At 36.6% G+C, this 12,881-nt stretch overlaps 1 protein-coding gene across 2 annotated transcripts in view; it reads right to left on the bottom strand.

The window, feature by feature from the left end:
• ctnnd2a (catenin (cadherin-associated protein), delta 2a) overlaps positions 1-12,881 on the bottom strand; it is a 628,772-nt gene that overhangs the window by 74,127 nt on the left and 541,764 nt on the right. For both annotated transcript variants that reach the window (XM_007252283.4, XM_022681995.2), the window contains one exon: positions 5,856-6,006. In XM_007252283.4, the coding sequence (XP_007252345.3) occupies positions 5,856-6,006 (151 nt within the window). The remainder of the gene's footprint in view (positions 1-5,855; positions 6,007-12,881) is intronic.

Here is a 12,881-nt window from a genome sequence, read left to right as displayed (position 1 = left end):
AGGTCATGCAACAAGATATTTGTGCACAAATTCTTGCACAATGAAACTTTTTCTTAAACAACATTGGTACAGATATTGAGAATCCACTGATACCAATACTTATACTGATCTTATATTTAAATAAGTAGGCTATTTTATTTAAACAAGTCAAATATTCCACTACACTCAAAGGAAGTGTTATGTATATGAAATAAAGTTTTTATTTGTAACAATAGTGGAGTTCTTTTTATTTTTTTAAAGAATGTTCTACAAATTGTTGCATTCAAATATATATTTTAAATTGTTAAAGTCCTACAAGGAGTCTTTACTAAAGACCCCATGAAGAACCTTCTTTTTTCTTTCACACATGACAGAAGAAACACATGACATCTCAGTGTGAGTGTGAACTTGTTTTAGGACAGATTAGTTTCAGGATTGATTTAGTCTCTCTTTCCCTCCAGCATTTTCTGATGAAATCCACCAGATGTTAATACCATCCATACCAATAGATCTTTTGCTAGGGCTTGAGCGACACTTCAGAAATAATATTTTGACAAGTTGAAGCATTGTAAATGTAGTATATCTAATATTTCACACTGTGTGCCGAGTGGAGCAATGTCACATAAGAACCACTTTGACTTTTTATTTAAAAAAAAAAATGAACTTTTTTTTTTCTAAATGAAATGTGGTTGAAAGAAGTTTCAGCATAAAGGTAAATGCTCTGAAAGGACCAATAATTTGCCACAAAACTAGTGAACCAAAAGTTATACCATAGTTAATCTTTACAAAACAAGCCAGCATTTGGTGTATTGTTAAGTGAATTATTGAATACTTATTGAACTTATTGAATTAGATTAGACTGAAATTTAATATCAATAAAAATGTACAAGCAAACCAATGAAATGCAAAATACAAAGTAATCAACATATAGAACATACAAACTTAGTGCATAATTGTGCAAATAAGCATAATGATATAGAATGTATAATGTTCAAATAAGGAATAATAGGATGCACAAATTAAATAATATTATTTTAGTATGCACCCAATATAGAACCACTGTAACTCAAAGAACCGTCTGAATGTTTTTATTGGTGTCATTTCTGGTTAATCAACGTTTTCTAAGGTTTACTATTCCTAAACTACAATGCAAGCTTTTGCTTTCATCAGTAAAGAAAAAGACATGAACCACCACTTATGTCCACTAAGTTTTTCTATATTATCTATTGTAATGAAATCTACATAGCAATAAAAATTTATAAGAAGCCTAGGAACATTTTTTTTTTCATTTCTATAATGATACTGGACATTTTTAATATTTCAGCAGATATACTAACAAAACACAATACAGTGCTTCTTATGAAACGTGAATCACAATATTTTAGGGGCACAGTCCCAGCAATCGGCCTCAGCTGGGCTGGAGCAGGCTAGCCATGGTTGCTAACAGCCAGGATATAACTGCAATGCTAACATATACAGCTGCCCACCTCGAGTGGGCTGAAGTGGTTTAGCTGCAATGCTAGCTAACTGTTTTTCTGAGCTGGGTTATTTGCTGAGTCGATGACAAACTGAAGTCCCTATGGGAGCTCAGTCTTTACATTGCCCTGTGACTATATTTTTAGTTGCCAAATATTGCATTTCTAATTTTTATACATATTTCTACGCATTTCAAAAATCTTATAGTAGTCAAGCATCTCACAATGAGAAATTCTATCTGCAGTTTTGCTAAGAAATCTTATGCAAGATTACTTTTTACAGAGAGGCAGGAAGAGATGACAGCATCGCACAGGGAGAACAGGCAATTCTCAGCGTGCTCCACGGCAGCTTTAGACAGTGTGCAAATGTAGCCGGACTCCAGGTGGTAATTATTAGCCAACTGATTCAGGAGCTAAAAAGCTCCAACCACAAGCGCTCACAGCCATCGCCCAGAGGGCCCTGAAACCAACAGCCCGAAACCAGAGAGCTGTCGCCATGGAGACGCCGAGGCCCACCAGGAAACCAAGTTTATTATGGAGAGATCAATAGTCTGTTAGTGATGTCACTGGGAGAATTTCAAGCAGAGTGAATCTCTGGGAGGAGGGAGAGAGGGAGCGAGGGAGCCGCAACAGAAAGAAGATACAGGGTGAGATCACTGCAGCACAGCAAACCAGTACCAAATTACAGAGGATGCTAACGAGCATCATTAAAGATAACGTAATGCTGTAAATCACTATCACTGCAGCCCTTACATACAGTCTTTAACGCGCGCACACACACACACACACATACAACACTGCTTATTAAAGGAAAAAGAAAAAAGTGCAAAAAACAGCAAAGCTAAATGTTACAGATAATGCTCAACAAACAGTGCAGCCTACATTATCTAGGGATTCACTGAATATTGTACTGCACAACCAAAAATATTTGGCCTTTTAACTTTTAACTTTTGGTGCTGGCCAAGACAGGAAAAATAATGGTTCATTTATTTTCAGTCATATTACAGTGTTTCCTAGCTTGTTTTTGAGCTGGAATATAAGAAGTGTACTTGGATAGTGTGCCTATCTATTTGTAAACTTTAGTAGCATGTAACTTGAACAGCACTGCTGATGTGAATGTATGGTTACAATAGCAGTCCTGAGGTAAATGTATGATTAAAATTGGACCGCTGATGTGAATGTATGGTTACAATAGCAGTCCTGAGGTAAATGTATGATTAAAATAGCACTGCTGAGCTAAATGTATGATTACAATAGCAGTCCTGAGGTAAATGTATGATTAAAAATAGGACCGCTGAGGTAAATGTATAATTACAATAGTAGTCCTGAGGTAAATGTATGATTAAAATAGGACCGCTGAGGTAAATGTATGACTACAACAGTAGTCCTGAGGTAAATGTATGATTAAAATAGCACTGCTGAGCTAAATGTATGATTACAATAGTAGTCCTGAGGTAAATGTATGATTAAAATAGGACCGCTGAGGTAAATGTATGACTACAATAGTAGTCCTGAGGTAAATTTATGATTAGAATAGCACTGCTGATGTAAATGTATGATTACAATTATAGTCCTGAGGTAAATTTATGATAAGAATAGCACTGCTGATGTAAATGTATGATTACAATAGTAGTCCTGAGGTAAATATATGATTAGAATAGCACTACTGATGTAAATGTATGATTACAATAGTAGTCCTGAGGTAAATGTATGATTAGAATAGCTCTACTGATGTAAATGTATGATTACAATAGTAGTCCTGAGGTAAATATATGGTTAGAATAGCACTACTGATGTAAATGTATGATTACAATTGTAGTCCTGAGGTTAATGTATAATTACAATAGTAGTCCTGAGGTAAATTTATGATTAAAATAGCACCACTGATGTAAATGTATGGTGACAACAATACATGTACATTACAATATTAATAATAGTATTACAATAATAATAAATGTATTATTAAAATAGCACTGCTGAGGTAAATGCTCTATGCTTTGTTGGTTTGTGTGCTGGGAAACCACATTCAGTTTATGGTATTTGGCTTTCAGCTTCCAGTCAAAAGTATTTTGTTAAATATTTTCTGTATTTTAATTAGTCCACTTATAAACTTCTTTGGCCATTCTGTATCACTGTTTCTTTAGAATTTTAGCATCTTGTTTCACTGGATTCATATGAGCTGGGCTTTAGGAAACAGGATGCGGGCATTCAAGCTCTTCTTTGTAGCCATGGTTTTGTTCTGTTCTCTAATTGTCTTACTAATGAAGCAATTAATCACTCTGATGTCAATTAACCAAGAAAAACATTTAAGGATTTTTTGCTTTAGGTTTTTCCAAGGTACGATCTTAATACCCTTGAAGAAATGTTAATCCTGGGAAGTATCAACTATAACAGCTCTTGAAAAGATATCTGCTGAACTAATGGAGATACACTTTTAAAAACTGTCAGCTACCTGCCCATGTGGGGGTCTCGCTAAGGGTACATCTTCAGTGTTCAAACTGTTAGATTATTAGTTGAAAATAATTACCTTTGGGAGAAATGAAAGAGAAATTAGTGCTTACTGTATTTACTTGAATAAAAGTTTAAGGGAGGTTTAGTATCTACAAAGAATCTTTAGTACACTAGTCATGCTTTCTTTAGCATAGAAGAAGATGGCAAACCACCATAGATACTACCTAAATCGACTTCCAATGTGCTAATACTGGATAATGCTAGTAGCTGATGTTCTAACACTGTGCTAGTGATATTTGCTAATGTTAGTGGCTAAAGTGCTAACATTGTGCAAGTGATACTAGATGATGTTGGTATCTGATGTGCTAACACTATGCTAGTGATGTTGGATGATGTTGGTAGCTCATGTACTGACATTTTGATAGTGATAGTGAATTATATTGGTAGCTGATGTGCTAACACTGTGCTAGTGATGCTGGGTTATATTGGTAACTGTTGTGCTACACTGTGCAAGTGATTAAAGATGATGCTGGTAGCTGATGTGCTAATGCTAAGCTAGTGATGTTGGATGATATAAGTTATTTTCCATCTGGGCCAGGTATATCATATTTATATAGATTTATTATTAAGTTAAATAATAAGGTATACATAACAACTCTGAATCTCTGATCATTTTGCTCAACAGCAACTAATAATGAAGCTGAGACAATGATATTTTCACACCTGATAGCTGAATTTTAATGAGGCTGTAAAGAAGGCCATTTTTGTTTGTTTGGACGTGTTTTTTTCCCCTTTGTTATCTTGTTAACAGGCTCAGTGTGAGAAATGCAAACAAGACAGTTATTTGGGGGTCAGTTCAGAGCAAATGCATTCTTTTATAGCCAGACTGGACAAGTTGTAAAAAGACCTCTGCAAAAATCTTATTACTCCTAATGAGAAATTGTAAAACACAGCTCAGATTTGGTCATAATAAGTAATTAATTCAAGTACAAGCACTAAAACATTTGTTCAGTGTTTCTACTGTACATAATGGTACTCCACAGAGCTGGACAGTGAAAGCAAGAGGTCAAAAAGCTGTCAAACATGGTGGAGGCAGTTACTGTATGGTATGGGCAGGTATGGCTGTCAATAGAACTGGATCAGTGTCGTTTTTTTATTAATTTATTTATTGTTCTCCACAATTTGAAGTCCAATTATCCAATCCCCATTAATATGAATTTCTTCAAATCACTTGCGGTGCCCCAACTCTGATACATGTTAAAAAAGGTAATCCACCACTTCCTTTCCAACTGCCACTGTTGTAGCACCACTGGATAGCCATGGTATTTAGAGGAAAGAGCAGCTCCCCAGTTCTGATACATCAGCTAACAGAAGCCAGTGCTTACCAACACCACACTAGAAATGATGTGGAGAAAGAACGCCATAGTCCCACTTCTGAAAGAGCAAGGCCAATAGTGCTCTCTCAGACTCCAGCTGCTGATGGCAAGCAGCATGGCTGGAACCGACATTTCAAACTGGCGATCTGTGGATCGTGAACAGTGATAGCATCCATTCACTGGATCACTTAGAGCACCAATCACTGGTGTTTTTTTTAATGACAAAAGTGTATAGTACTACTGTATACTTTCAGCTCAGAATCAGCCAAATTCAGCCAATCTAAAAAAAACACTAACCTGACATCAGGCTAATTAAGCAGCTTTTCACTTTCTGAAGACAAACCTGTAGGCAAACAGACCCACAAACAAGCAGCAGCTAAAGGTGGCAACAGTTTGGTCCTGGCAAAACATCTCAAGAGCACAGAAAAGTCAGGTGTATCAGTTTGATGTTGATTTATACCTTCATAAAATGATGTGCCACTAAATTGATCAAGCAGTAAAATAGCTCAAAACAACCAGACACACCGCAAACAATGAAGTCAAGTAAGGAGAACTTAGAGGCGGAGGCACTTACCAATCAATTCTTTATTCCTCACATCTAAGGCCATGTTTCGTAACGCTGTAGCCACTGCACACACCACCCGGTCGTTATCTATCCTCAAGAGCTCGACGAGAATGGGGAGACCCTTCTCTTTCCTCACTGCTGCCCGGATATAGACTGACCACTGAGGAGAAAACAAACACATAGATTTTTATTTATTTTATACAACATCAGGGTGTGAAGTCATACACACACACACACACACACACACATACATAAAATGTGTAACATGCTACATGTAACTGGCTCTCATCAGGACCACCCCAGGAAGAGGAAGAGCAAGCGTTACCTCTGTTGTACGGAATAAGCTAATCACAGTTACCAGCCTCAGAAACCACAAGTTAACAGATAAGTTAACTCCAGATAAGAGTATTTTAGGTTGTTTAACACTTTTAAGGTTCTACATGATTCATTATGTGTTCCTTCATAGTCATAGGATGACTTCAGTATTAGTGACTGTATATGTTAGAAGTAAGTTAGAATAACACAAGTTTGTTTGCTGGCTATTTGTTCAATCCTGTATGGATTGAACGCATGATAAAACCTGAATAGATTGTAAAAACTTCTTTAAAAAAAAAACCTTTTAGAAATGACAGAGCAATAAAATCCAAAGGTATCAAATGTATTCTTTATATTTATTACACAGGTAGAAGTATAGCTTATAGGGTTTAAAATATTTGTGTAGAAGTTGAAGTATCAACTCAAAATTTTATTCAAGTAAAAGTGTGAAAGTACTGGTTTCAAAACGACTTAAAGTACTAAAAGTAAAATTAACATAAAGGGAACAAATGACATTTAGGACAAAAGCTTAGGCTGCACCACAGGGGCCTATAGTGCACTATAGTGGAATAACCCTGGTTTTTAATCACAGTTTTTATGCATCCTGGCATGTTCTCCTCCACCAGTCTTACACACTGCTTTTGGATAACTTTAAGCTTTAACTCCTGGTGCAAATATTTAAGCAGTTCAGCTTGGTTTGATGGCTTGTGATCATCCATCTTCCTTTTGATTGTATTATAGAGGTTTTTAATTTGTTAAAATCAAAGAAACTCAGCATTATTAAGTGGTCTCTTATTTTTTTTTTCAGAGCTGTAAGTTTATACTTCTCATCCAACCACAATCAGATTCACTCTATCTGGAAGGAGAGATTTAGCTAGAAAGGGTTTTTCTTGAACCATGAGAAGCCGGAATGAAAACAAGCTGAAATGAAACAGGAGTAACGGGCTATTTTTAAAACGCAAGAAATAAAAAATACAGATAATTGTGTAAAAATGTAAGGAGTAAAAGTAAAAATTTATCAAAAAATAATTACTCCAGTAACATACAGATAACCTAAATTGATACTTTTTCAAATAAACTCGTTTTACAGGTTTTACAGTTTTTTCTGAGCCTGTAATATAAAACAAAAAGTAAACGAAAATATTTTCTTATTTAAGTTTTAGCCTTTTATTTTTAACTCAAACACATGCATACACAGGCACACGTACTGTACATATGCACTCATGCACACATACATATAAAATATTCATCATAAAGGTATTTTATGCAGTGGGGAATACACTAGCACTTGACCTACATGCATCTGTGTGGTTTTTAAGTGTTCTATTTTAAACAGCGCACAAAGCCTGGCGTGTCCGTGCTCACTGATAGCAAGAGCAGCCAGAGAGAATCCGGAGTGACGTGATGTGTTCCTGGATCTGTGTGTGTGTGTGTGTGTGTGTGAGTGTGTGTGTGTGTGTGCGTGTGTGTGTCAGCACAGATTAGATACTGCACTGCATTGACATGACAAGGCACACACACACCCAAACAACACCTCCACCCCTCATCCCACCTCTTGTGTATGTGTGTCAGGAAGTGAGGGAGTCGGGTGGGGTTGGTGGTATTATTATGGGATTTTAAAAGCCCACTGCGCTCCTAAGCTTCATAGTATCGATTCAGCTGCTTTTGGATGGATTTGTGCTCCTGCAGTGGAAATAGACAGAGTTTCTGTCTAGTGACGGGTGACACCTGATTCACAGTATTCCAAGCATATCACAGTATCACGATATATGATAGATGACATGCATGCTACTGTCAATAAATCTGCTGACCCGGTGCCGCATGAGTTATGCTACAACAACATCATCCATAAACCCATCCATCCATCATCTCATCCACTACTTCCTGGTCAGGGTCGCGGTGGGATTGGTGTCTCATCTGCTGTGAATTATTGGGGGCAAGGCAGGAATACCTCTAAAGATACCTCTAAAGCCACCTCTAAAGGACATGCTTTACACATGCATTTCTGGACAAGCTGAGAGATACACAACTGTCACTAAGAGTGAAAGAAGCATGTGAAATAATGTTATGTACCCTTATCCAGTTCTGGTGAGAGTTGCATATTGCAGTTAGCTGCTGGAGTGGCAATGAAAATAAAAGTTCTACACATTGCACATCAAACAATAGAACTAGAACTAGAACCAAAGCTATTAAATAAAACTGCTACATACTGTACCCTAATATTGCTTTTAGTATAGAAACATGCTATTTATTATCTGTTCATTTACTGGACAGTTTGTTTTATATAACACTACATTATAAGACACTCTGTCCAAACAGTTCAATGCAGTTAACAAGAATTTTAATTAACCTAGAAATACATTGCTGACATACTATTATATGTTTTATTTTTCAGTATGAATACCCAAATACATTTTCTGTTATGCTTAGTCCAAAACCCGAACTCTTCCATTTCAGTTAATGGACAATCCAATCTCCAACTCAGGCCTCCACCCAAAGTGTGTCTTCAAAAAACATTACAGAAACTGGTTGCAGGACCTCATAAGCTATGTAATTTTGGGTTGTCAAAGTGTTTGTAATTAAGATTAAAGTTATCTGGCATCATACGAAAATGTACCCCACACCAAGTGATTATCGACAGCATTGCAGATTTTTCATTGCACTAGATGTGAGGCCTGCATATACTATATTACTGGGGTTGCAGACTGTACAACGCAAAAGGAAGAATAGAGTGTGTACTGCCCCCTATAGGCAATATTTGTATATATATATATTTTGCACTTCCTGTTTAGACAGGAAGCAGGAAGTAGGAAGCCATATGTAGAAATGTTCACATGTAGAGCTGTTAGGAGAGCTGAAGACAATCAGTCTGCTGTAAAATAAAGGAGCTAAAGGCTATTCCCTGACTCCAGTGTCATGTGTACGGAGTTTGGCTGGCCGTCTACCTGAAGTTATAGCACATCAGCAAGGACAGTACAGAGTGTCATTAAAAGAGATAACAAAACTAAGTAGAAAATGGAGAACTTTTACTCCTTGCATAATGGTGACTACCCATTTTATCATGGATGACTGGCGACTGAAGTCCTTTATTTAAAAAAAAAAACTAAAGGGATAAGCAAGAGAGAGAGAGAGAGTCACACTCCAGCAAACAATGCTCAAAGACTGAGTAAAGGCATGGATGCATATGACGTTCCAGGCTGCTGTAAAAGAACACTGTGTGAGAGTTTTGTTATGTGGGGAACACATTGCAATTATTCATTAACGTGACTCTAATAGAGAACCCAGTCTGTTGCACCATACCAGCTGTGAGGCGTCTGGTCTGTCACTTTAAAACAAGTGCTAAAGCCACTTTATATATATTATATATATATATATATTTATATATATATATATATAAGTAGCTGCTTTACTTTAAGTGACTTAAAGTAAAGCAGCTTCTGCAGAAAGTGACTGAACACAAACACACAGACGAGCCAACCTGTTGGATCCAGGGTGGGAAATTAGCACCCGCTACTGGTCCAATGCAGATATGTTTCTAAAGCGTCTGGTAGATTTGATCAACCCACAAGACATAGTGGCAGGTTAGCAAACAGGAAAGCCGGACAGTAAAGGTCTGCGCGGGACGGCTTTTTTAAACCCGCTCCTGCCTGCTCCCACTTGTTTTAGTACCGTTACCGCCCGCTCCCATCAAAAATAGCTTGTTTTAATCCCATGCCCGCCCGCCACACACACAATTCTGCCTCTCCCGCCCCGCAATCCTAATATGAATTGAATTAATTAAATTTAGTTTTTGAAATTTACTTATGTATTTATTAAAACAGCAATATCGCCAGGATTGTTAAATCCCACAGGAATGCAGACCTCTACCAGACAGCATTCAGAGCAGTAGTTAGGGGGGTGCAAATTCTCAACATTTTGGACACGATCACAAACCTCCAATATGATATTGCAATATTCTTGAAAGCAGTATATTTTGCATTTGTTTTGACATTTCCTGTATTTACTTTTTTTCTTCGTTTGCAGTTAATATGTAGGCACTAAATATGCCGCACTTTTTTTTTGTTGTGCAATATTTTGTAAGTTACTGTTCAAGAAAAAGACAATTGTATATATTTATTTTATTTCTATTGAATGTATAAAAGTGTTGTATATGATAGTACATTCATTCATAAAAGAAAGTCTATGTTTCATCAAATTGCCAAGAATAGCGCTATCGCAAAAGCACCCTAAAATATCGTGATATTATTTTAGTCATATCGTCCACCCCTAGTAGTAATACAACTGACCTGTCGGGTGCAATAATATGCCACAATGTGTTGCTGCTAGAATGAATTCACCAAATATTTGGAAACCAAACATATTCTGCCAAAAATAGTGAAAGTACTTCCAGCGTTTGACCGAATAAGTGAAAAGACAGAATATTTTATAACGAACAATAATTGACATATTTTAGGTTCATTACAGTGTTTTCAAACAGAATTTCTTTCAGTAGTTGCAGCCCTTTTCTGGATTCCAAGATCCATAGAGAAAAACATAGAGAAAAAGATAAAGATCTCAGAGTTTGCTCAAATAGACAGAAAGAATGTCTATAGCTAAAGGGCAGTGTAAAGACTCAGCTCACACAAGAACTGTAGTCTATCATCAACTTAGTGAGTAATCAAGCTTGGAAAAAGACTTAGCTAGCAGTGAGGCTAAACCTGAGGAGCAACTGAAGCTGGCTGCTGTGTCTGTCAGCACTGTGTATTTAACCCAGCTGTAATTAATCGTGACTAAGCCACTTGAACCAAGCGGTGGAGCACCATTGCAAAATACTTTACATGTAGTAGACAAACATTTTGACACTACAGACTGTAGTGAGACACTTGTAGTTAAAATTAGGAGTGACATTAAAATACAGGGGGGAACCAAAAAACAGAGTACAGTACAGACTAAGGTAAAAATAAAAAAAACAGAGACAAGCCTAACCAAAACATCTGAGCTGAAAAACAGTCCAAATGGATAAACAGGAGACAAAATAATGGTAAAAAAGCAAGCAAACACCAAAGTAAACAAGCAAAAAAGGGCAAGACAGAATCACAGTAAACAAAACAAAAATAGGTCATGCACAGACACTATTAAAGAAAACAAAGAAATAATGCTCGGTATGCAGCTTGGTATTTATACGTTGTTTAACAGTTGATTGAAATCAATACTCAGGTGAGGCTGATCTGTCAATCAGAAAAAAAAGTGCATTCTCTGGGAGTTAGAGTTCATAAAATTGGAGCAGTCTGCTGAGGAATTGGAAGGTGTGATAAACACTGTATTATTCTTTGTATATTTACTGGTATGTTAAAAATGTTCAGTGTTCAATTTATATTCATATTAGTAATTTAGCAATTGCTGATTGGAGTCCCATGTTGTAAATGCTTAAACATTTTCTAAAACAGAATATGCCAGTTATTGCAGTTATTGTATCTGCTACAGGGAAGATTGAGGTGGATAACACCACTGTCCATCCTGTGGCAGACCAGGGCTCGGTTCCCACTCGACTTTGACAAGAGTCCTTGGGCAAGATTTCTATTAATACATTCACCTACTTGTGTAAAATGATTTAAAAATGTAAGTCAAAAGGCCATTAATGTTAATGTAGACTTAATAACTACCCAGTGGAGAACCACACAGAACACAATTTTAGTTGTAGAGCCTGCGGTCACTATGGCAGGGCTATTGTACCCTGTCACTCCTGCCTATGATCAGTAACATGAAGACACGCCCCCTGCAAAAAGTGTGTAATGATGAGAGTGTCGCTACAAAAGCAGTGCAGGGTGAGCTCACTGCAGAACTTTATAGGAGGAAGGAGACTTCAAAGATATACAGCTCTGGAAAAAAATAAAAATTTTTGAATCAGTTTCTCTGATTTTTGCTATTTATAGGTATATGTTTGAGTAAAATGAACATTGTTTGTTTCATTCTATAAACTACAGACAAAATTTCTCCCAAATTCTAAATAGAAATTGTCATTTAGAGCATTTATTTGCAGAAAATGAGAAATGGCTGAAATAACAAAAAAGATGCAAAGAATGCAAAGAAAACAAGTTCATATTCGTAAATAGTTCAGAAATCAATATTTGGTGGAATAACCCTGTTTTTTAATCAAACACAGTTTTCATGCATCTTGGCTTGTTCTCCTCCACCAGTCTTACACACTGTTTTTGGATAACTTTATGTCACTCATGCAAGCAGTTCAGCTTGGTTTGATGGACTGTGATCATTCATCTTCCTCTTGATTATATTCCAGAGGTTTCCAATTTGGTAAAATCAAAGAAACTCATCATTTTTAAGTGGTCTCTTATTTTTTTCCAGAGCTGAATATGAGCAAATCACAGTTCTTTATACTTGTTGTAAAGAAAGTGTCTCAAAACACACTGTGGTTACATGAGGACAGCAGCACCAAGAAAACCCAGCCTCCGCAAAAAAACGAAAAAGGATGACAGGGGCAGAGAGAGAAAGCCATGCTGCTGATGGTGTCAACTAATGATGACCAAGAAGAAGAGGGACTGTTACAGATTTAGCATGAAATGAAAACATGCATGCAGTAGTGAAAAAAAGAAAACAACATTGATATGAGTCCACTGAACTGGTCGAGGAAAAGTTAAGACCATTCTCCAAAAGGCATGTTTTGATTCTAGTCTTTACAAACTAGCTAAGAATTTGATCAAAGTAAACAGCAAAGAACCTTTT

The sequence above is a fragment of the Astyanax mexicanus genome, chromosome 1 (assembly GCF_023375975.1).
Source record: "Astyanax mexicanus isolate ESR-SI-001 chromosome 1, AstMex3_surface, whole genome shotgun sequence".
In the NCBI taxonomy this organism is placed as follows: domain Eukaryota; kingdom Metazoa; phylum Chordata; class Actinopteri; order Characiformes; family Acestrorhamphidae; genus Astyanax; species Astyanax mexicanus.
The sequence above is the reverse complement of the archived record's forward strand: the minus strand, read 5'-3'. Positions and strand labels throughout refer to the sequence as shown.